At 38.0% G+C, this 21,415-nt stretch overlaps 7 protein-coding genes and 2 pseudogenes across 9 annotated transcripts; 7 read left to right on the top strand and 2 right to left on the bottom strand.

The window, feature by feature from the left end:
* Positions 1-50: 50 nt before the first annotated feature.
* LOC148178761 (uncharacterized) lies at positions 51-2,018 on the bottom strand (annotated as a pseudogene).
* Positions 2,019-2,982: 964 nt separating this feature from the next.
* LOC148178762 (glutathione S-transferase-like) lies at positions 2,983-3,863 on the top strand. The gene is made up of 4 exons (XM_088030538.1): positions 2,983-3,206; positions 3,259-3,426; positions 3,474-3,613; positions 3,663-3,863. The coding sequence occupies exons 1-4, from the start codon at positions 3,071-3,073 to the stop codon at positions 3,828-3,830; spliced, it is 612 nt and encodes a 203-aa protein (XP_087886664.1). The 5' UTR covers positions 2,983-3,070; the 3' UTR covers positions 3,831-3,863.
* Positions 3,864-4,995: 1,132 nt separating this feature from the next.
* Positions 4,996-5,889, top strand: LOC148178763 (glutathione S-transferase-like; annotated as a pseudogene). The gene is made up of 5 exons (XR_015769631.1): positions 4,996-5,042; positions 5,096-5,233; positions 5,284-5,447; positions 5,493-5,632; positions 5,686-5,889. The product of XR_015769631.1 is annotated as a glutathione S-transferase-like (transcript).
* Positions 5,890-5,978: 89 nt separating this feature from the next.
* LOC148178764 (glutathione S-transferase-like) lies at positions 5,979-6,819 on the top strand. Of its 2 annotated transcripts, none has more exons than XM_088030539.1 (4): positions 5,979-6,146; positions 6,202-6,369; positions 6,425-6,564; positions 6,610-6,819. In XM_088030539.1, exons 1-4 carry the CDS (start codon positions 6,011-6,013, stop codon positions 6,775-6,777), a joined length of 612 nt encoding a protein of 203 aa, XP_087886665.1. In that variant the 5' UTR covers positions 5,979-6,010; the 3' UTR covers positions 6,778-6,819. The 2 variants fall into 2 exon arrangements, with proteins under 2 accessions (XP_087886665.1, XP_087886666.1); XM_088030540.1 differs by having other exon boundaries at positions 6,425-6,555.
* A 336-nt stretch (positions 6,820-7,155) lies between these two features.
* Positions 7,156-8,314, top strand: UbcE2M (NEDD8-conjugating enzyme UbcE2M). Its single transcript, XM_088030542.1, has 3 exons — positions 7,156-7,463; positions 7,518-7,612; positions 7,671-8,314. Exons 1-3 carry the CDS (start codon positions 7,358-7,360, stop codon positions 8,016-8,018), a joined length of 549 nt encoding a protein of 182 aa, XP_087886668.1. The 5' UTR covers positions 7,156-7,357; the 3' UTR covers positions 8,019-8,314.
* msk (importin-7 msk) lies at positions 8,305-13,812 on the bottom strand. Its single transcript, XM_088030474.1, has 10 exons — positions 13,615-13,812; positions 13,248-13,559; positions 11,950-12,255; positions 11,430-11,868; positions 10,979-11,379; positions 9,980-10,468; positions 9,299-9,932; positions 8,988-9,248; positions 8,795-8,938; positions 8,305-8,743 (listed from the first exon to the last, which is right to left on the bottom strand). Exons 1-10 carry the CDS (start codon positions 13,696-13,698, stop codon positions 8,679-8,681), a joined length of 3,135 nt encoding a protein of 1,044 aa, XP_087886600.1. The 5' UTR covers positions 13,699-13,812; the 3' UTR covers positions 8,305-8,678.
* An 86-nt stretch (positions 13,813-13,898) lies between these two features.
* Positions 13,899-16,116, top strand: GatB (glutamyl-tRNA(Gln) amidotransferase subunit B, mitochondrial). The gene is made up of 7 exons (XM_088030504.1): positions 13,899-14,171; positions 14,223-14,484; positions 14,534-14,849; positions 14,899-15,134; positions 15,179-15,492; positions 15,671-15,794; positions 15,846-16,116. Exons 1-7 carry the CDS (start codon positions 14,089-14,091, stop codon positions 16,062-16,064), a joined length of 1,554 nt encoding a protein of 517 aa, XP_087886630.1. The 5' UTR covers positions 13,899-14,088; the 3' UTR covers positions 16,065-16,116.
* A 26-nt stretch (positions 16,117-16,142) lies between these two features.
* Positions 16,143-18,184, top strand: Tbce (Tubulin-binding cofactor E). The gene is made up of 5 exons (XM_088030503.1): positions 16,143-16,314; positions 16,393-16,587; positions 16,650-17,436; positions 17,484-17,769; positions 17,818-18,184. The coding sequence occupies exons 2-5, from the start codon at positions 16,400-16,402 to the stop codon at positions 18,111-18,113; spliced, it is 1,557 nt and encodes a 518-aa protein (XP_087886629.1). The 5' UTR covers positions 16,143-16,314; positions 16,393-16,399; the 3' UTR covers positions 18,114-18,184.
* Positions 18,185-18,205: 21 nt separating this feature from the next.
* Positions 18,206-21,321, top strand: Xpd (general transcription and DNA repair factor IIH helicase subunit Xpd). The gene is made up of 10 exons (XM_088030487.1): positions 18,206-18,503; positions 18,551-18,650; positions 18,705-18,959; positions 19,006-19,239; positions 19,289-19,509; positions 19,557-19,690; positions 19,739-20,268; positions 20,314-20,592; positions 20,638-21,024; positions 21,071-21,321. The coding sequence occupies exons 1-10, from the start codon at positions 18,499-18,501 to the stop codon at positions 21,203-21,205; spliced, it is 2,280 nt and encodes a 759-aa protein (XP_087886613.1). The 5' UTR covers positions 18,206-18,498; the 3' UTR covers positions 21,206-21,321.
* The last annotated feature ends 94 nt before the right edge of the window (positions 21,322-21,415 follow it).

Genomic DNA, 21,415 nt, shown 5'->3' on the forward strand with positions numbered 1-21,415 from the left:
ACAATTGAATATTTCGTTAAGTGCCAATATCCAACGACCACTACGAGGGTTTACGTCACTTTTTGAAAAGGTATTTTTAACTGCTGCGCAATCGGTATTTGGTGATAACCAGAAAATAAATCTAAACTAATAAAGTACTTGGTTCCTGACAACCGTCTTAACTGCTCCTCTATAAGAGGTAAGGGATATTTATCGTGAACTGTTATCTTATTCAAGGGCCTGTAATCTATACACAAACGTTTATCGCCGTTCTTCTTGTTTACTAATAATACTGAGCTGGCATACGGGGAATGTGATTCTTGGATAATGTTATTTTTCTTCAGGTCGTCAATCATTGCACGAATTTGTACACGCTCATGGTCTGAAAATATACGAGGTCGACGAGCTATTGGTTTTAATGAAGTGAGCGTAATCGACATGGAGGTTGAGTTTGTTTTCCCAACTTCAGATAAGGAGCTAGCTATGCATTCCGGATAGGCATTTAAGAGGTCTAATAACAATTTTATACTTAACGGATCGGAAATCCCAACATTTACAATATTTTCTGTGACTAATTTGGTTTGTGGGCTCGTTGGCCTCGCTTCCGAGTTATCCTGAAAAACTAAACGCCCAGCGACTTTACCATAACTGACATCGTAAAGTTCGGAGAAATTTTGCCCAATTAATAATTCAGCTCCGATGACGCAATGTTCGACGATATACAGTTCAATAGTCCGCGTTACGTCATCGATACTTAAAACAGCGCGACAAAAAAAATCGGGGATGATGGGTGGACCATCAGCCAAGGTAACCAACGATACCGTACGTTCCACCGGAAGTTGTTGGAGACCAAGTTTCTCAGCGGCTGATTTTGTAACAAGAGAGCATTCACTTCCTAAATCTAAATAACATTTAATTTCGGAATTATTGAGGCGGACAGTCTTATAAAAGTTATTTAGTCAAGGGTTGGTCCGGACAACATTTACTTTTTTTTGAGTTACCCTCTTTCGCTTTCGGGCAATCTCTCTTAAGATGATTTTTATCACCACAAGTAAAACATTTGCCAAACTGACTGGTACTCGGCTGAGATCGCGGCTGAGACCAGGAAGACCTTGGTTGGAACCACGATGTTTTAAAATGTTTTCTTGGCGACGCCGTACGCGTTGCAGCGCCGCCTCCTGCAGTTCCGGCTCCTGCACTCGCAGCATTCGCAATTTCTAGCGTTTTCAAATGGCTCGCCAAAAGATGCGGATCTTTGATTCCAGCCGTTTCAATGGCAAACTTGACGTTCTCATTTTTAATATCGCCGACTATTAAATTTACTTTGTCTTCATGGGGAATGGTCAATTTCAGTTTGTTAATGAGTGCTAATTTGCAAAAAGCGTATTCGTACAAACTTTGATTAAATTTCGGTTGACATGCCATCATCTCTTTTAACAAGTTGTGCAGATTACGCTTCGGGCGGAAATTTACATGCAACATGTCTTTCCACTCCGGCCAGGAGAAGACACGGGACGGCAAAGCTCGGTACCAAATCTCAGCAGGGCCTCGCAACTTACTTAACGCCAAATGGGACGTTGTTTTATCGTCCCAGCGATAAATGGTGGCGTATTCGTCCACTGAACCCAACCAGTCGTCGATGCTGTCTCGCATCGGGTTGAATTCCGCAACGATCGTACCCACATTAGGGATAGCACTTACCCTCTGCGCTCCCTCTCTTACCACCAGGTTCTCGGTCAGTTTACTCATCCCGTCTACAATGGCTTCACCCAGACGGGACACGGTCTCGCTGACGCTGTCAGGGACGCCAGAAGGGGTGTAGCTTCCCTCACGACGGCTACGCTGTTTAGAAGCCTTCCGGGACTCATGGCGCCGACGTCGGTGCGTACTCCGACTCCGGCTACGATGTCCCTTCTTGCGACGTGGTGTGTCAGACTCCGGACTCCGGGTACGACTTCTTTTGCGTCGGGGTTTTTCTCCCGTTTTGGGCATTGTTCTTTTGTTTTCACTTAACGGAACTTAGAAACTAGCAAAACTAACTTAACTGGCACTTGGGTTTATTTCCACTGGCACTCGGGTCTTTTATCCCACTTCTGATGTTAGAAGAAATTATTTAAGGACTCAATAAAACCAAAAGGTCAAACTTCAAAATTAAGCTTTAATGCTTTTCTGGTACACTCTTGAGTCATGAGCAGTCATAAACAAGTATCGTTCGATGGTACAGACGAAGTGCCTCCGGTCATGGGTCCCCGTACTCCCGTGGTCCTGTGGCGGTACTCGCTGGCCTAACTCGTGACCCGATGAGTCCCGAATAATTGTGGCCAACGCCCTGGTCCAACAGGAACGGACTGGGATCAAAAGGGGCCCGGTCAAACGGACGCTAACACGATAGTAGTTTGTGTCCATAGTTATCGATTTTCAAATCCTGTTCTGCTCCGGGATTGGCTACCGTTTATTCGCCTTAATTCGATTCTTTTTTTGAGTTAGAATTTTTTTAATGGTTTAAAATTGTTGCATTCATACGCTTTTTTTCTCTGTGTCACGAATTCTGAGACACCCTGTATACTACAAATAAGTACCTAGATTAATGACTTTGTGTTTTTGTCTTTTAGATTCGGATAGAAAAGATGATAAAACATTAGTGTAAATACTTCTATAAGTTTATAAGTTTATTAAAAAACTTTCAAACGATAAACCGTGTTTAAACAAACAGTTTTAAATAGCACAAAGCGGATCAGCAAACATGCAATAAAATGCAAAGTAAGCATGACTTACTAACATATAAATGCTTCATAAATAGAATTTGACATAGGTACACAGCAACAACAACCACTTGTATACAAAGTACCTACATCGTACCTTTAAAAATAAGTGCATAAAACTTGAGCGACTTATTAATAAAATACAAATATAGATTTGTCGTTCGACCAATAAATGACAAGCTCACAAGGACACTAAAATGTGCTGAAGTCATTCAAATGTGTAATCACTTAAGGAGATAATTATATCGTTACACACTTGAAATACTTTTTACTTTTATCTTCAGTCGTGTTTAAGCATCTTCACCTGCTTTATCTTGTTTTTCAACGCAATGGCTCCAGCTTACAAACTCACTTATTTTAATGTTAGAGCATTAGCTGAAACTTCCCGTTACCTTCTTAAATACGGTGGTATAGAATTTGAGGATGTTCGCATCAAACATGAAGACTGGCCTCAGTTGAAAGATAGTTATAATAACGGTACTATAATAGTCAGTATAAATTAACTTCTAAATTACAGAAACTCCTTTCGGTCAACTTCCAACTCTTGAACACAATGGCAAAACTGTGAGTCAAAGTCTTGCCATCGCCCGATATTTGGCGAAACAAGTCAAACTTGATGGAAATAACGACTGGGAAAACTTGGAAATTGACGCTGTAGTAGATACAATCAACGATATTCGACTGAGTAAGTTTGCTTTTTACAAAAAATGTAGATTTATCAGTGTTTTTTAGAATGTTTTGCTTGGGCACATGAAAAAGATGAAGAAAAAAAAGCGACTCTGTTGCAAAGTTTGAACGAAACTTTCGCGTACGTTCTTCCTCGTTTGGAAGCTCAAACTCAGAAAAACAAGGGATATCTTGCCGTTGGACGAGTAAGAAATTTAGTTTTGAAATACAAGAGTTTCTCAGAGTTGTTTGTAGTTGACCTGGGTTGATTTTTATTTTGCTACTATTTCGACAATGTTTGACGCAGTGACAAAGAGTGATAATTTCGCAAACTATCCAAATCTAAAGGCAGTGAGAGAAAAGGTGGAAGAGTTGCCGGCAATCAAACAGTGGATTAAAGTTAGGCCACAAACAGATATTTAAACAAATGTTATAAATAAATATTGTAAAAGTAAATTGAGTTTTTTATCTGCGATAACCAGCGTAAATTTTAACGTAAAAATAGATAAAATGTGGTATTGTTGATGTTGATAATGATGTGACAACTTAAAGCCGTCACAGTTAAAAGGATTTAATGGAATATAGTAAGTCCAAATAATTCCCCTAATGCATTAACATTTTTTCATTTAAATTATGCAAGTCAGAATTGACATCACAAGTTTATTTAGTTTATCGAAACAAAATAAACTAAGGTAGGTTGGTAGGTTTAACTTTTTGAGATTAAAGTTATTGAACCTAAAAACATAAACTTAGCAGTTTGTATAATTTTTAAAAATCAGTTTATAGACAACTATCTACAAAATCTAAAGTTAACAGGGAAAAAATACCCGGCGCATCCACCATTTTTGTAAATGCGATAATGTCACAAATTTTGTGCACTTTTGGTCATAGAATTTTAAACAATATCAACCGTCAAAATATAAAACGACGTTTAGGTATGTTGTCTATAAACAGTCAACTTTGAAATTTTGTTGCGTCGATCATAATCACATCAAAGTATAAGTTTTTCTTGACTTAACATAAAAATCCTGTTCCAAATGTTATGACCAAAAGTGTATACTTAATTTAAATTCTGCGATTTCAATGTTTTTCGTTCCTAAACGTTTTATTTATTATAACAACCCTAATAATTACTCCTACAAATTAATAAAACAAAAAGATCAAACATTAATTTCAAACATTTCTACTGAATTTCGTAGGTTATATTTGTTGTGCATGTAAATCGATTTTTTTTATCTAGATTAACCATCAAAAAAGATATCGTGTGTCAGCTGCATAATAAAACAAACACATTTCAAAGATGACGTTGTAATTTTTGTTTTGTAAATTCGGATAGAAACAAAATTAACCACAAAACAAACAATTAAATAGCAAAAAGCATGACTTTTATATGTAGATACAAACAGCAGCTGCTTGTACTCAAGATATATCTTATTCTAGATTGTTCTATTCGAAAAAAGATACAAATAGTTTGTAAACTTTTTAAAAAAATAACGCAAAGTCACACATATGCATTTGTCGTTCGATCAATAAACGACAACTTGATAAAAACACCAGTAATGTGAGTCAAATGTGTAGTCAATACTTATAAAATGATAACGCAATAACAATTTTACATTAGTTATATTCTAACCGGTTTCAAATTACAACGCGAAAATTATCTTCTTTCATTAACTTGGCTTTTACAGCAATGGCCCCAGCTTACAAACTAACTTATTTTGAAGTGAAAGGTTTAGGTGAAACCGCTCGCTACCTGTTCAAATACGGTGGTATAGAATTCGAGGATGTACGCATCAAACGTGAAGACTGGCCCCAGATTAAAGAAAGTAATAAAAAGATGTTATAATTATCAGTAAGTTAACTTCTAAATTTGCAGAAACTCCTTTTGGCCAACTCCCAACTCTTGAACATAATGGCAAAACTATCGGTGAGAGCATTGCAATCGCTCGATATCTAGCAAAACAAGTAAAACTTGCTGGAAATAATGACTGGGAGAACTTGGAAATTCTGTAGTAGACGTTATAAATGATTTGAGACAAAGTAAGTCCGCTTTAAAATAACATAAATTATATTAGAATTTTCTAGAATGCACCGCTTGGGCACACGAACAGAACGAAGAAAAAAAAGCGACTCTGTTGCAGAGTTTGACCGAAACTTTCGCGTTCGTTCTGCCACGTCTAGAAGCTCAAACTCAAAAAAACAAAGGTTACCTTGCAGTTGGACGTGTAAGAAAGTCTATTTGAAAAGACAAAAGATTTCTTAATGTTTTTTTTTGTAGTTGACCTGGGTCGATTTTTATTTTGCTACTATTTTGACTTTGTTTGATGCAGTGACGAAGTCTGATAATCTTGCAAAGTATCCAAATCTAAAGGCAGTAATAGTTAAAGTGGAAGAGTTGCCAGCAATCAAGCAGTGGATTAAAGATAGACCACAAACTGCTGTTTAAAAAGATGTCAGAAATAAATTAAATGTAAAATGTAAATTGTGTTTAATATTTCATCGCTCTAACCAGTATAAACTATATCTAAAAATAGCCATAGCAAGTGCCTTCCCCACTATCACATCAGTTGGTATTTTATTGTCAAAGTGAACGTGTAATAAATATGGCTCCAGTTTATAAACTCACTTACTTCAATCTAAGAGGTTTGGGCGAAACGGCTCGATACCTCTTAAACTATGGTGGATTCGAATTTGAAGATATTCGTGTAGCGACCGAAGATTGGCCACAGTTGAAAGACAGTAATACCTACTAAAACTAACCAAGCCATATCCAAACCACTTTTCTTAACTACAGAAACTCCTTTCGGCCAACTCCCAACTCTTGAACACAACGGCAAAACTGTCAGTCAAAGTCTTGCCATTGCCCGATATTTAGCAAAACAAGTCAAACTTGCAGGAAATAACGATTGGGAAGATTTGGAAATTGACGCAATTGTCGATACAATCAATGACTTGCGAATGAGTAAGATATTATTTGCTAATTATAAAAACATTTATTTCATAATAATTGTTTGTAGAAATTACTGGCATTTTTCCAGAGAAGGATGAAACTAAGAAAAAGGCTCTTGTTGAAAGTTTGAAGGATAGTTTGAGTTATACTCTACCACGCTTGGAAGCTTTGGCTCAGAAAAGCAATGGCTATCTGGCGGTGGGCCGTGTAAGCTATAATTTGGTAAATTTTGTGTCTTAATTGTTATTATAGCTGACGTGGGCTGATTTTTTTTTTACTACTATTTCTCCACTTTTTGATATGGCTGTGGAGGAAGACACTTTGGCGAAGTGCCCAACTTTGAAAGCTGACAGAGAAAGGGTTAATGCATTGCCGACAATAAAGAAATGGATTGAAATCAGACCAAAGACTAACTATTAAAGCATCTAAATAAAAATCGCTAAATCGATAGTTATGAATGGATATCTTATATTGTTTTTTTTTGATAAATTTAAGAATCATTAAGTAAGTTTTCCTAATTTGTATTTGAAACATTCTCAAGTTGCTATGGAAACAAAGCTATTATAGCATCCCGTATCAAAATGGTATATTATTGCACTGAAAACGAGTGCGGAAATAGGGAAAATATCTCTGTTACAAGAACAAATTAGAAAAAATAGCATAAAAACCTCGTTCATAAGGCCATTAAGGCACTCATTTATTATAACTTGGATTCGTACCTTAAAATTTGCCTTTTTTCTGTAAATTAAACTTTTCTGTAAATTTTTTAAATTTAATTTTCCTTGTTTTGGACACCTGGCGCCACCAGCGCCGCGCGTAGCCAAAGGTCGCAGCTATCTAACCTCGTTCGTTTGACAATTTTGACATTGACAGATGTGAAAAATTAAACAAAAAGCAGTCAAAGAAATCATAATTTTCTCATGTTTTTGTAAATTGTGATAGCAGAAGAGCGACAATTCCGTTAATTTAAGAAAGTAACACCCAAATAAACTAGTTAAATATGATAAAATTATTTTCCCTGAAACAACAGAAGAAAGATGGAGAAGCCTCACCGCGACCAGGAAATCAAAAGAAAGCCTCAGCAGCCCAGCTAAGAATCACAAAAGGTCAGTAAATAAAGCTTTTGGGACGTCTAAACCCCCAAAATTCGATTTTTGTAGACATAAACGAGCTCAATCTGCCCAAAACTTGTACGACGGAGTTTCCAGACCCTGATGATTTGTTATCGTTTAAACTGGTGATTTGTCCAGACGAGGTATGTTTTCTGGTGCTAGTTATGGTTTTTCGTAAACAACATATTTGTTTTTGCACAGGGGTTCTACAAGACCGGCCGTTTCGTGTTTAGCTTTAAAGTGGGTCCCAATTACCCCCATGAACCCCCTAAAGTAAAATGCGAAACGCAGGTGTACCATCCTAATATAGACCAGCAAGGTAATGTCTGTTTAAACATTTTGAGAGAGGACTGGAAGCCTGTCCTTACCATCAACAGTATTGTGTATGGGCTCCAATATTTGTTTCTGGAACCAAATCCAGAGGATCCATTGAATAAGGAAGCAGCAGAGGTGCTTACCAGCAACAGGAGATTGTTTGAGCAGAACGTACAAAAGGCGATGAGAGGAGGGTATGTGGGCAGTACTTATTTTGACCGCTGTCTCAAGTGATTCTCATGTGTAAAGACCCTACTGATAAGTTTACTGTTTTTTGCCTGTTGACGAGGACACTAAAAGTGATTCTTGCTCTTAATTAATTTTGTTTATTAAAGCTATCATTATGTTGTTTTGTTTTGCTTTTATCAACGTTTCTTCACACTTGGAATAAGTATGAATTTGTGATCATATCTCACTCCATAAAATATTTATCACCGTGCGGTGTGTTGTAATTTCTCCTCAGTGACAATGTAACTGATTTAATTAAGGATATAGATAATTTTCATAATAAAAACATACAAAAAATCGAAGCAATGCTTTATTAAAATGCAATAACTTAACACCTCTCATATATGCATATTTATATTATACGAAATAATGTAATTTAACTACATTTTCTCCTAAAGTCAGGAAATGAAAGAGTAATTAACCTAAGACAAACAGTTCACGGAGTTTTACGCAATTGACAAATATCGATCAACGGAAATAAACAAATTCCATTTAAATCTATATTAGGTAAATTTAAAGTGTTTACATCCGTGTAATTAAAAGGCACTTAATCAAAATTAAAAAAGATCAAGATTACCAACTGTACAAATAATCACTTCACAGGTCATAGTAGTCAATTTTACACTCAGTCACAATAAAATTTTGATATAAACACATCCTACATGCTCATGATGGTTTAGGAGTTCCAAACTTAAAAGACGTGGGCACCTGGTGCTGTGTGAACATAAAACCTACAACCAAACACATGTAATATCAATGTTGTATCCCTGGACACTCATTACCTCCTGATTGTTCAATTCTTTTACTTTCTTTGGCTGCCCTCCTCTGATCTGCCAATACGCAAATATCTAACAGATTTTTCTTTTGTTGCTCAGTTAAATTAAGCGTTAACGCGTTGTACCAGTCTGGTTGCACGTGCTCCAACCCTGAGAAAAAATACAGTCAACTTTTTAACATAATCATGAGTTTACTTACGAGTCATAACTTCCTTAAATACGTCATATTCGTCTATAGGACAAGTCTCTTCATCCAAAGGCGTAGTATAAGCCTCCAACATTGTTTCTTCATTTGGTTCAAAATCTGAGTCATCATCGTCAGAATCGTCTTCAATATCATTAATTGTTCCTGTAATGGCCATTCCCGCTGCCGCCCCCGCTGAAATCGCTCTCCTTGAAATGTTTTCTAGATACTCTTGACCTTGGTCGTCTATTTCATCTTCGTCTGAACTTAAAACTTCTGTAATAAAACAAAAATTAGTCGTCTTCCATATAAAATTGTCTTCATACCTCCTTCTATTTCTCCATCTGAACTATCGCTCTCCTCCTCTTCTGCTTGTTCCTGGGCTTTCGCCGCGTAAGCCCTCTTTAAGCCGTCAAATAGTAATATCAATGAAGGTATCACGCGAGGCACCATTTCTACCAAACAGTTGGGTTTATTATCCATAGTTATCAAAGTGCACAGTCCTAAAACGCACAATTTTCTGTCGTGTATCCCTAGGAAACAGTCTGTGTCGTGCAACCATTGCTTGATGAAATTCTCCGTAAAATTGGGCATCTTCTCAAGAACGGAGAAGAGCAAACCGGGGTTGTAATAGAGAGCCGCTATCAGAACTTGTAGGCACATTGTGCGTAATTCGCTTGTTTTCACTTCACGAAGAAGTCTTGACGCCGCTAACTCTATCAGCATCGGCGCCGCTTGGTCCACTTTATTCTGACATTGTAGAAGAATCACCTCTAGTAACTTGGCAGCATGAGATTCTGCATCTTCGCCGCAGTCATTGTTAAGAACCTCTTTACACATATTGTAGATAGCAAGAAGACGTTGTTCGTTGCTGAGGAAGGCCGGTGTGTCGATCGTGATGTAATTATGTAAGGCCGGCATCATGTCAGTAAAGTGGTCCAGGCCATTTTTCATAAATACCTAAACACTCCATTTAAACCCCAATAACTCCAATCAAGAATACCAACCTGATAAAGCAACTCAAAAACTTTCCACATATCGTGCGATATGTGCTTGCACGTTAAATCGTAAATTAACGCCAACACCTCTTCATAAAACTCCTTCACTTCGTTTTGTAACACATGTACGACCACTTGAAGGACTGTCGGTTCCAACAACATCATGATTTCTGGTTGTTCTTCCATCACCGTTAACAGAGTTTCTATCGTGTTTAACAAACCCATAGCGGTAATGGCTTTTTCATCGGAACCTTCATCTGTGTCCAAAACTTGGTTGAAGGTGGTGGTGAGATGTTGACAAATCTCAACGGCGATGGGTGCCAACTGTTGAGTGTAGACGCAGACCAATTTCTGCATGACGCCGGTAACATCCTCATTTTCTGTCTCGCGGATTATCGTCAGTAATTCATGGGCAATTTGCTTCACCTGTGGTTCGATGTACTTCTGCGACTTTTCCTGGTAATTCAGGAGAGACTGCAGAGCGATCGCCGCCTCCACCTACAAAAAAAAGCCAAAATAATAACACAAAAGTTATGTATTTTCAAATAGGGCACAATTATTTAGGCACGGCTCCCATGAGTTTTGCAAAACACGGACGCCTATGCATTCTGACGCCATCACACGCCCACTGTTTATTTCAGCTGTTAAAATTAACTGTCATAGATTCAAGTCATTTTTGTAAAAAAAAACATTTACTAATTTTTTATGCATTAATTCTTGACCTTATCCACTTTTTGTGTACAATTTCCTTTCCAAAGGTCAAAACAATGATTTAAATTGGCAAAATATAATTACACTATGACATGTCAAATTTGACGTATTGATACACGCCAACCATATTATCATTGTCCCATTTGAAATTGAAGTAATGACGTCAAACATTTAATTAAATTCCAATCCCAAGAAATTTAACCACAAACAAATTAAAAACTGTATTAACTGCATGAATTGCTGTGAGGCATGTCTAAATTATAATAATGGACCACCCAAATGGTTGACTTTTTTTACCTTGACAGGAAGATCAGTGTCATGAAGCAAAGCCCTCACGGTAAGATTCACAGCTTCCATCAGAACATTCTCTTGACGGAAAGGAAACTCCGCGAAATAGTGCAAGACCCAACAAGCTCGCGCCCTCATGTGTCCCCTTTCGTTGCTAAATTCAGGGAACACGTATTTGATAAAAAGTTGATCTAATTGGTCTCTGTAAACTTTTTTCCTTAACAAAACATCCGCCAATGATCCAACCATGTGCAGAGCACCGTCTTTTTGTGGTGCTTCGGTCGCCGGATTCGTGAGTACTTGAGTAACCATCGCCATAGCTTTCTGTAACATATCTTTACGTTTTTTGCACGACGAATGTAGGAGGGTTTGAGCGGCAGTGACGGGAGACACGAAATCTTCAAAAACATCTGAAAATAAACCGTAAAAAATTACGACTTTGGTTTGAATTGGATCGTACCGAATTTCACACGTATGTATTCATGGGGATCAACTGTCCATAATTCGTGGTCTTCAGGCGAGTAGCTCATCAACGGGAAAAGGACGTCTTGAATAATGGCCGGCATATGTGGTTTGAGAATGCGCCAAGTGTAAGCGTGTGACACCGCTTGGTTTAGGTAATTGAGGGTCTGTTGGAGTACACGTGGAGGGACCCAATGTCCGGACCTGTATCCATCCAACTGTCTCAAGAGAACCTCCAAAACACCCGCACTAAACGTCTGCAAGTACCACTCAGCGAATTCATTGTATTCCTTGGTGACCAAACCAGGAGAACCGTAACGTTCAAACATTCTGTACAAGATATGCAATGCCCATTTCTTGCATTTCCACCAAGGTAAATCTGGTCGCTCGTCTTCATCTGGTTGGAGTGCAGCCGGTGGCACCGGTCGCTCTACCACCTAAAGACGAAATTATTTGTTTATTAATGCTATTGACTTGGGTAATAAAAACATCTACAAAGAGCAAAAATAATTATTTACCTGTCGACAGACTTCCATCCATTGCGCAAACGCCTCCTTGGTTATCAAGTCTAATGGTAGCATATATTGAGTCAAAGCGAAATAAATTTTAAGGCCTTCTTTTTGTAAAAGGACCGATTGGTCTGAAGCATCGGGAAGAATGCGAACTATTAATTGGTAAAGCTGAGGTAATAAAAGATTCATAGCTTCGTGCAAAGGACCTCTATCTTCAGCCTTCTTGTATTCGAAATTTTTTACTAATTGGTATAGACATAAAAGTGCTCCGTGCCATCCGCTGGGGTCTGGATTCGACAAGTATATGCTGATCTATAATCAGGAAAAGAGCGGTAATGTAAGGGTTACAGACACTGTAAAGTGACTGGCAAGTTGGCGCGATGCCAAGAGTCTTGAGTGAGCAATTTTGGAGGATTAGGCAAAAAAGGTTTCGCGTTGCTGTGCAAATTTTGTCTCCGTCTACTTGAAGTAGTAGTGTATTTTAAACGTTTAATCCTAATGGGAATATGATTTAAAATGAGCGCAAAATTTACGAATAAAAAATAATGGCGCAAAAAATTGAACAAAGCGTCCACAATCTGTGTAAGTACAGTTATTTTTGTGGCTGTTTTATGATTTCAACGTAAAATTGGAACATTTCAAAGGTTTCAACAAGAACAGAAAAAGTATAAAATTTTATGATCCCACTGATGTTCTTCACACACTTTTTACCAAGAAGACTACTTAAATTTATGGCCCGTGATAGTTTTAAACGTATGCGTTAGTTGTAAAAAACCAAATGTGTATTTCTTACAACTCAAGTGCAAAAAACTCAATCACATTAATTTTTTACACACTTTGCATAACACTAAAGCTGGCTTTTTGAAGATTTGACAACTTGGCGCTTTTTTCCAACTTTAGCAAACTGATAACCTCTCGCCTTCTAAACTTTTATGAGCCAAGTCAAGATAACAGTAAAAGTGAAATGTTAGAAATTCAAAGAATGTAACAGAAAAAGTGGTCCAAATCTCATTAGGTTTGAAGATAATGTAGTAAAAACTGAACACAGCATAATGTTTAGTCATTCTTGTCTAATTCTTGCGATAATCCACGTGTAATGATTTTTAGCAGATGAATCACACTGGTTTTTCTCACTCTTAAATCAACGCCTTATCTGCCAAATTGCTCAAAAACTCTATAAGCATTCTTTGAAGTCTTGATTGTGTATTTAATTTTTCTAGTGGGTGCCAGTCTATAAATACCACATCTCTGCTGTATTTGCTATCATAGCTGGCAAAATTTAAACACCCATGTCTTTCACTAACCTTATCCACAATCTGAGTCCACCTGCCTGGAAAGTCATGTTTGACCATATTATTCACACAAGTGCACAGCTGCGTCCTTATGAGATCAGGAGCGTGGACTACAGCATCCACAATGCTGTCTCTGATGAGCGCCCTGTCCTGCTCGTGTATTGCGAATGGCATCTGTTGGCCCCCCTCGACCTCCCTGTCCTGCCAGCTCTGGGATATCAAATTTTTCAAATAGATAGCCCCCGCTTGTCTCACAGGCATATCACAGTCTGCCATCATCACCACCTGAAGCAACGACGGAGCGAATCCAATGATTTTGTGGATCTACAGAGAAAAAGCGTGAAAAAGCCGCCGACCCACGAGCACATGTTAGACCAACCTGCTCGAGCTGAGCCTCCGCTTGCTGGCGTTGGTTCGGGTCGATGGTAGCCCGCAGCAAGTCAATTAGTTTGCGAATTTCCATTTTCACGATAATTTGCTCACTTAAATTTTATGCTATTACAATGTCCGGGGTGAACTGGGATTTTTTTCAGCCGTCAATCGCCCCGCACGGTTACATTTGACGTTTGTCACGTGACCGCAGCCAACTGCGAAACACAAATGCACGATGTCCAGTAAAAAACGAAAATACAATTTAATTAATTACTCTAATCTCATACGTAAAATCAGAACTTCTTCCACTTTTCAAAAATACCAAACTTTTTTGGATTAAACCTGTAATATTTTTCATTTAAAAACGCTACTGGACTTTTTTATTTTCTTAGGTTGGTTTTGCCGGAGAACAAGGTTTGAGGTTAAAAAAACTCGGATTTAAAAATATTCGCACTAAAAGTAAGAATTCACAAGTTTCAAAATGTTCACCATGTTGAGCTTACGATGCAGAACGAGCAGCCCCTCGCGGGTCAAAATGAAACGATTTCTTTCTAGCAAACAAAGGTTTGTGATTTTTGATAGCCCCTTTTTGTTGTGTAACATAATTGCCGACAGGAACGAATGGACGAGTGTGGTAGGTTTGGAGGTCCACGCACAAATTAACTCTGCCAGTAAACTTTTCTCAGGAGCCTCAACAAAGTTTTCATCTCCAGTAAACACAAACGTATCCCTTTTTGACTGTTCTGTTCCTGGGACTTTACCAGTATTGAACCAGAAATGTGTCGAATTAGGCGTTTTGACGGCTCTGGCGCTTAATTGCAGAGTGAACCCCGTGTCTACTTTTGACAGGAAACACTATTTTTACGCTGATATTCCTGTAAGAATACCTAAATACTATGTTAGCAGATAATTATTTAGTGTCATAGGCTGGTTATCAAATCACTCAACAACGGCATCCATTAGCGAACGACGGCAAATTAGAATTCCAGGTTTTTTCCCGTGGGATTCACAAAACTCCCTACAGAACTGAAGTTAGAATAAAACAACTTCAATTGGAGCAAGACAGTGGAAAAAGCCTTCACGATTTCGACCGAAGTTTAGTAGATTTAAATCGTGCCGGGGTGCCTCTCATGGAGGTTGTGTTTGAGCCCGATTTACGGGACGGTGAGGAAGCTGCAGCCTTAATAAAAGAATTAATGACGATTTTGCAAAGAATTGGAACATGCTCCTGTAAAATGGAAGGTTTAGCTACAAAGAAACTGTTATTCAAATAATAGTTTTGTTTTAATAGAGGGGGCTTTAAGAGTGGATGCGAATGTCTCTATACATAAATCCGGCGAGCCTCTTGGAGTTCGCACTGAAATTAAAAATATAGGCTCAGTGAGAGGAGTCGCGGGGGCTATTCGTTATGAAATTGACAGGCAAATTCAAATTAAAGCTTCTGGCGGCAACGTTGAAAATGAAACGAGGGCTTGGAATGCTGATAATAAAACTACAGTTGCGATGAGAGACAAAGAACGGCAACAGGTGCGATTTTGTTGTATTCATAAATAAATTGACAAATTTGATAGGATTATAGGTATATGCCGGAGCCTAATTTGCCCCCTTTGCACCTAGCCATGGGTCCTGTGGATCAAGGTTGCGTCAATGTTGACAACATTAGAAATACATTACCAGAACTACCTGAGCAAACCAGGTGCAGGCTAAGAGAAAAATTTGGTCTCACTATGGAACAATCCATAATTCTAGTTAATGAAACATCATTGTTGGATTTATTTGAAAATGCCATAAAAAGTCGAAATATAGACGGGAAACTTATGGCTAATCTGTTAATCAATGAGTACATGAATTTGCTTCATAAAATGGATTTAGAACCTTCTCAATTGTAAGTTGGAGCTATTTGTAAGATATGATTTCCGTCAGTCGTTTATGTTTTTAATTGATTTTAATGGACTTACAGTTGAGGGAAAAGAATTGTTGCGAAATCATTTGTTTACATCTTTTTTATGTCGCCTTAATTAACCGACTTTTTTATAACAATAAATATTGATTTAATTTTTTAGTACGTTCAATAATGATTATTTTGGCGATATTGTGGATCTTTTTCAAAACGGTAATATAACAAGAAACACTGCGAAACTTGTACTGGAAGAAATCATTCGTGGTAATACTCAAGGACCATCTAAGGTAATAATAAAATTTTCAAATTGAAAATAGCTATAATAAAAAAATTTGTAGATCATAGAAGAGAAAGGTTGGATGCAAATTATGGACGAAAGCGAGTTAAGAAAAATATGCCAAGATGTTGTAGATGAAAATGAAAAGTTGGTTGAACAGTACAAATCAGGCAAAACAAAAGTTTTTAAAGCTTTAATGGGAATGGTGGCCTCCAACAGCAAAAAAAGAGCTGACATGTCGAAATGTCAGGGCATCTTAAAAGAACTTTTAGATAGATAAATCTGATTAAATATGAAGACGATAGAAAATAAAGTAATTTTTCCAAATTATAGAGTGTGAATGCAGCTTTAACACCCACCTGATTCTGTCTCAATATTGTGAAGTGAGCTTTAATTCGTGATTGTCAACATCCAAATGTCAATGTTTTGAGTCATTTCAACACTTTTTATCATTTTTGGTGTTGAGATTCAAATTTTAATGCTACCATCTGTAGTATTAATTACTTGAAAATCGACTTTACAATATACCGGTAAGATTATTTATAAATAAAAAAGTTCGGTTACATAACCTCACTTTTTTATCCATTTTTTTTCCATTGCTGCTCAAGCTACAAAATGACCAACTCTCAGTCGCCCCCTTACAAAATCGGAGACCGTGTTGAATGTGGCAGCTCTTTTGGAACCATCAAATACGTGGGCCCTATTGAAGGAAAACCCTCTATTTGGTTGGGGATAGATTGGGATAACCCTGAACGAGGAAAACACAATGGTACCGTTAATGGAACTCAGTATTTCACGACCAAGTATGATTTTATAAATTACATAAAGGTTTTTATCTACATTCTTATTTAATGTTCAACTTTAGAACCCCAAAATCGGGCTCTTTCGTCCGCCCAGAAAAAGTTCACTTTGGTAAATCAGCAATCGCTTCTGTCGAGTCCCGTTACGGTCAAAGTGAAGACGAATTTACTGCAAAAGTTAACCAACAGAAGCAGCTTCTAATCCAACAAACTATGAACGCCCCGTTTTTAGAGATGGTTGGTTTTGATAAGGTTTTTAACAAACAGAGCGACTTTAATTCATTGCGAGTTGTGAATCTACGCAATCAGAATGTTAGTTCAGCGGGACCTCCTTTGAAATTGGGAGAACGTTGTCCTAATATTGAAGAGTTGGATGTCTCCAAGAATTTGTTGGTGTCTTGGGAAGATATTCTTATGATTTGTGATCAACTTCCTAGGCTTCAATGGCTCAATGTGAGCGAGAACTTGCTGAATTTACCGCAATCATTGGAGAGTCTACAATTTCCTAATATAAAAACAATTATTTGTGGTTCAATGGAGCTGACTTGGACTGATGTTGTTAAGATTGGAAGGATATTCCCTGAAGTTGAGGAGTTCAGAGCCCCATATAACAACATCGAGAATTTAGGTACTACTGAAGAAATTTTTACAAATCTGAAACTGTTGGATCTTGAAGGAAACAGTTTAAAGCAGTGGGAAGAAGTTTCTCATTTAGGGTCCCTACCTTTCCTTGAACAATTAATTATTGAAAATATAGATTTAGTGTCAATAAAATTTGAAGACAGTGAAGATAAAGTATCAGTATTTAGATCACTGAAGAAACTATGTGTTGCCCACAATCATCTGTCTGAGGTTTAGTCATTCACTGTTGTGAGCACATTTTTATGTATCTGTTGCAGTGGCAGTCCATTAGTGAACTAAATCGTCTACCAAACTTGGAAAATTTAAAAATCTCCAAAAACCCAATCACAGAGTCTGAAAACCATGATACCATCCATCAAATAATCATAGCCAAAATTGCAAACTTGAAGATTTTAAATGGAGTTGAAATTGACCCTGGGGAAAGAAGAGGTGCTGAATACGACTATATAAAAAAATACGGCTTGGAATGGTTGAAAGTTAAAGGAACAGAACAACAAGCAGATTTTATAAAGCTCCACAGCAGATATCTTGAGCTGATTCAAAGTAATGGTAGATTTACTCAAAGCAACAATATTAATTGAATTTTTCCAGAGTATGGCGAACCTGAAGAAAGCGAGCTCATTGTAAAACCAGTTATAATTAAGTCGTCACTAATTAAACTGAACTTGGTCTTTGAAGATTTTTCAGTTGAAAAACGAATTCCCCCTACAATGACTGTACAGAAACTCACAGTACTTACACAGAAAGTATTTAGTTTAAAGGAGAGACCGCGTTTAACTTATATTAGCACTAGTGATGAACACATTCAAATTGCCTTGGAAGATGAACTTAAAGAAATTGGATTGTACTCAATGCAGAATGGTGATAAAATTATTGTTGAACAATGAAATGCCCAGGACTTATGAAATTGTTAATTTATTTTGTTACTGTGCCGCCTTTAATAAATTATTTTACAAAACATTTCTTTTTATTTACTTGCAATATGAGTTTGTCAGATTTGGCAAGTTGCTTAACCTCATTTTATTAGAAAAAACGGTTTTTAGGCATTCAGATTTCATAATTTCAACTAGTAACTTTTGGGGATCATAAAAATACCAACAGAAATCCTTATATAATTAAAGGAAAGAAAAGGTATTCCACTACAGTCAATGGAAATATTTAACCTCAGTTTTTCACATCAACAACATAACCTACAAAAATTGCCGGACTGTAACTTGTAAACACGGTCTTTTCTATGAGTATTCCACAGCAGCTCTTCAATAATTAATAAATATGAAGTAAGACTTTTGTTAAAATAATTTTCTTTTTTAAATACACTTTTTAGGTTGAACGTTGACGGTCTAATTGTGTATTTTCCTTATGATTATATCTATCCTGAGCAGTATGCCTACATGTGTGAGCTGAAGAAGGCCCTTGATGCCAAGGTTGAACAATCAGTTTTTTTCGTAAATTTATAAATTGGTATATCTTACTTCTAGGGGCACTGCTTATTAGAAATGCCTTCAGGTACTGGCAAAACCACCACTTTGTTGTCCCTGGTGGTCGCCTACATGTTAGAGCATCCCCACGACGTTCGCAAACTAATTTACTGTTCCCGTACAGTTCCTGAAATTGAGAAAGTTATAGAGGAGTTGAAAAAGTTGTTAGAGTACTATGAGAAGCAAGATGGGGACTACCCCCATTTAATAGGCTTGGTTTTGTCTTCACGTAAAAATTTATGCGTACACCCTGAAGTAAGTCTCTCAATTTATCGCCCTGTTCCTATTACCGCCTTTTCAGGTGAGCACAGAAAGGGAGGGCAAAATTGTAGATGGGAAATGCCATTCTCTCACAGCTAGTTACATCAGAGACAGACACAATTACGACGACACCACCCCTATTTGTCAGTATTATGAAGGATTCTCTTTGGATGGTAAAGAAAGTACCATGCCTTATGGCGTTTACAGCATAGATGATTTGAAACAGTTTGGACGGGACCGCAACTGGTGCCCATATTTTTTATCCAGATTTGTGGTACACTTATTTCAATTTGCTGTTATGATTCTGTACGAATTTCTTCCAGATAAACCACGCTAATATTGTAGTCTACAGCTACCACTATTTATTGGATCCAAAAATCGCGGAAGTCGTTTCCAAGGAGCTGACTAAGGAATCAGTTGTGATATTCGACGAAGCTCACAATATTGATAACGTCTGCATTGACTCCATGAGTGTTAAAGTTAACAAGAGGATTATAGATCGTGCCGCCGCCAACATTCAGCTATTAGAACGCACCGTTGCTGAGTAAACTTAGGATTATACCGCCCACAATAGGTACATTTTTCTTTTAGGATGAGAGAGGATGACCATAAGAGGCTACAAGATGAGTACCAGCGATTGGTTGAGGGTTTGAGGGACGCAACCGTTGCACGAGAAACAGATGTCATTTTAGCCAATCCCGTGTTACCAGACTCGGTCCTCCACGGTAGCTAATCATCAGGAAGTAGTAAAATAATACGACGAATTGTTACAGAGGCTGTTCCTGGCAACATTCGTAACGCGGAGCATTTCATCAGTTTCCTTAAGCGCTTCCTTGAGTACCTCAAAACACGTCTACGTGTTCAACACGTTGTACAAGAGAGCCCCGCTGGTTTCCTCAAAGATGTCCAGAATAAAGTCTGCATTGAGCGCAAACCCTTGCGATTCTGTGCCGAACGTTTGGCGTCTCTTCTCCGGACGTTGGAGATTTCAGACCTTACAGATTTCAGTCCCATTATTTTGATCACTCATTTAGCGACCTTAGTCGCGACGTACACTAAAGGCTTCACTATAATAGTCGAACCTTTTGACGATAAAACCCCTACGGTGTCAAACCCTGTCTTACATTTCAGTTGTCTCGACTCCTCCATTGCCATAAAGCCAGTTTTTGATAGATTTCAGACTGTTGTAATAACGTCAGGAACGTTATCACCCATGGACATGTATCCAAAGATCTTGAATTTTCATCCAGTAATTATGTCGTCGTTTACTATGACGTTGGCCAGGCCGTGTTTACTGCCCATGGTGAGTAAAGTAAAGCCACAAGATCCATCTAAACTTGTTTCGTAGATTGTATCAAAAGGAAATGACCAAGTGGCTATTTCATCAAAGTTCGAAACGAGAGAAGACAACGCTGTCATTAGAAACTACGGACAGTTGTTGGTAGAAGTTGCGGCTAACGTCCCAGATGGTATAGTCTGCTTCTTCACATCCTACTTATACCTAGAATCTGTGGTTGCAAGTTGGTATGACCAAGGAGTCATCGACAGCCTCCAGAGATACAAACTCCTTTTCATTGAAACCCAAGATTCGGCCGAAACCAGTTTCGCCCTCATGTACTACATCAAGGTATAACCAACTTTGGTCCTTCCATTACTCATTTTCTTCTTTAAGGCGTGTGAATCCGGCCGTGGCGCTGTTCTACTTTCTGTTGCCAGAGGCAAAGTCTCCGAAGGAGTGGATTTCGACCACCATCTCGGTCGTGCAGTCCTCATGTTTGGCATTCCTTACGTCTACACACAATCTCGAATTTTAAAAGCTCGTCTCGACTACCTCCGTGACCAATTCCAGATCAAAGAAAACGACTTTTTGACTTTCGACGCGATGAGACACGCTGCGCAGTGCGTGGGTCGTGCGATTAGAGGAAAAACAGATTATGGTATTATGATCTTTGCTGATAAGAGATTTTCCCGGTCGGACAAGAGGTCTAAGCTTCCCAAGTGGATACAGGAGCATCTGAAGGACTCTTTAACGAACTTGTCGACGGAAGAGGCGGTCCAGGTTGTAGAAAAGCGTGTTTGATGTTGTGTTAACCTTTTTTTTTCAGATTGCGAAGAGGTGGTTGAGGCAGATGGCACAACCCTTCACGAGGGAGGATCAACTGGGGGTGTCTTTGTTGACGCTGGAGCAGTTACAGAATCTGGAGGCTAGCAAAATACAAGAACAGGCGCAACAGAGTTAATTAGTTTTATTGTTTTATTATACCTAATAAATCGTATTTTTGTGAGAGTTGCTGTGTTGTATGTTACGCCACTGATTTAGAAGTCAATAAATTCTAAGAGAGTATACAACCAACAATACATTAATGAGAAATTACTAGTGAAGGTCCTCGTTGCTGAAGAACTTCAAATTCTTTGATTATTATTGCATTGCAATCCTCCCCCTCTCCCCT

Source organism: Gnatocerus cornutus, chromosome 2, assembly GCF_029298725.1.
Source record: "Gnatocerus cornutus isolate USDA-ARS CGAHR chromosome 2, icGnaCorn1.1, whole genome shotgun sequence".
Classification (NCBI taxonomy): domain Eukaryota; kingdom Metazoa; phylum Arthropoda; class Insecta; order Coleoptera; family Tenebrionidae; genus Gnatocerus; species Gnatocerus cornutus.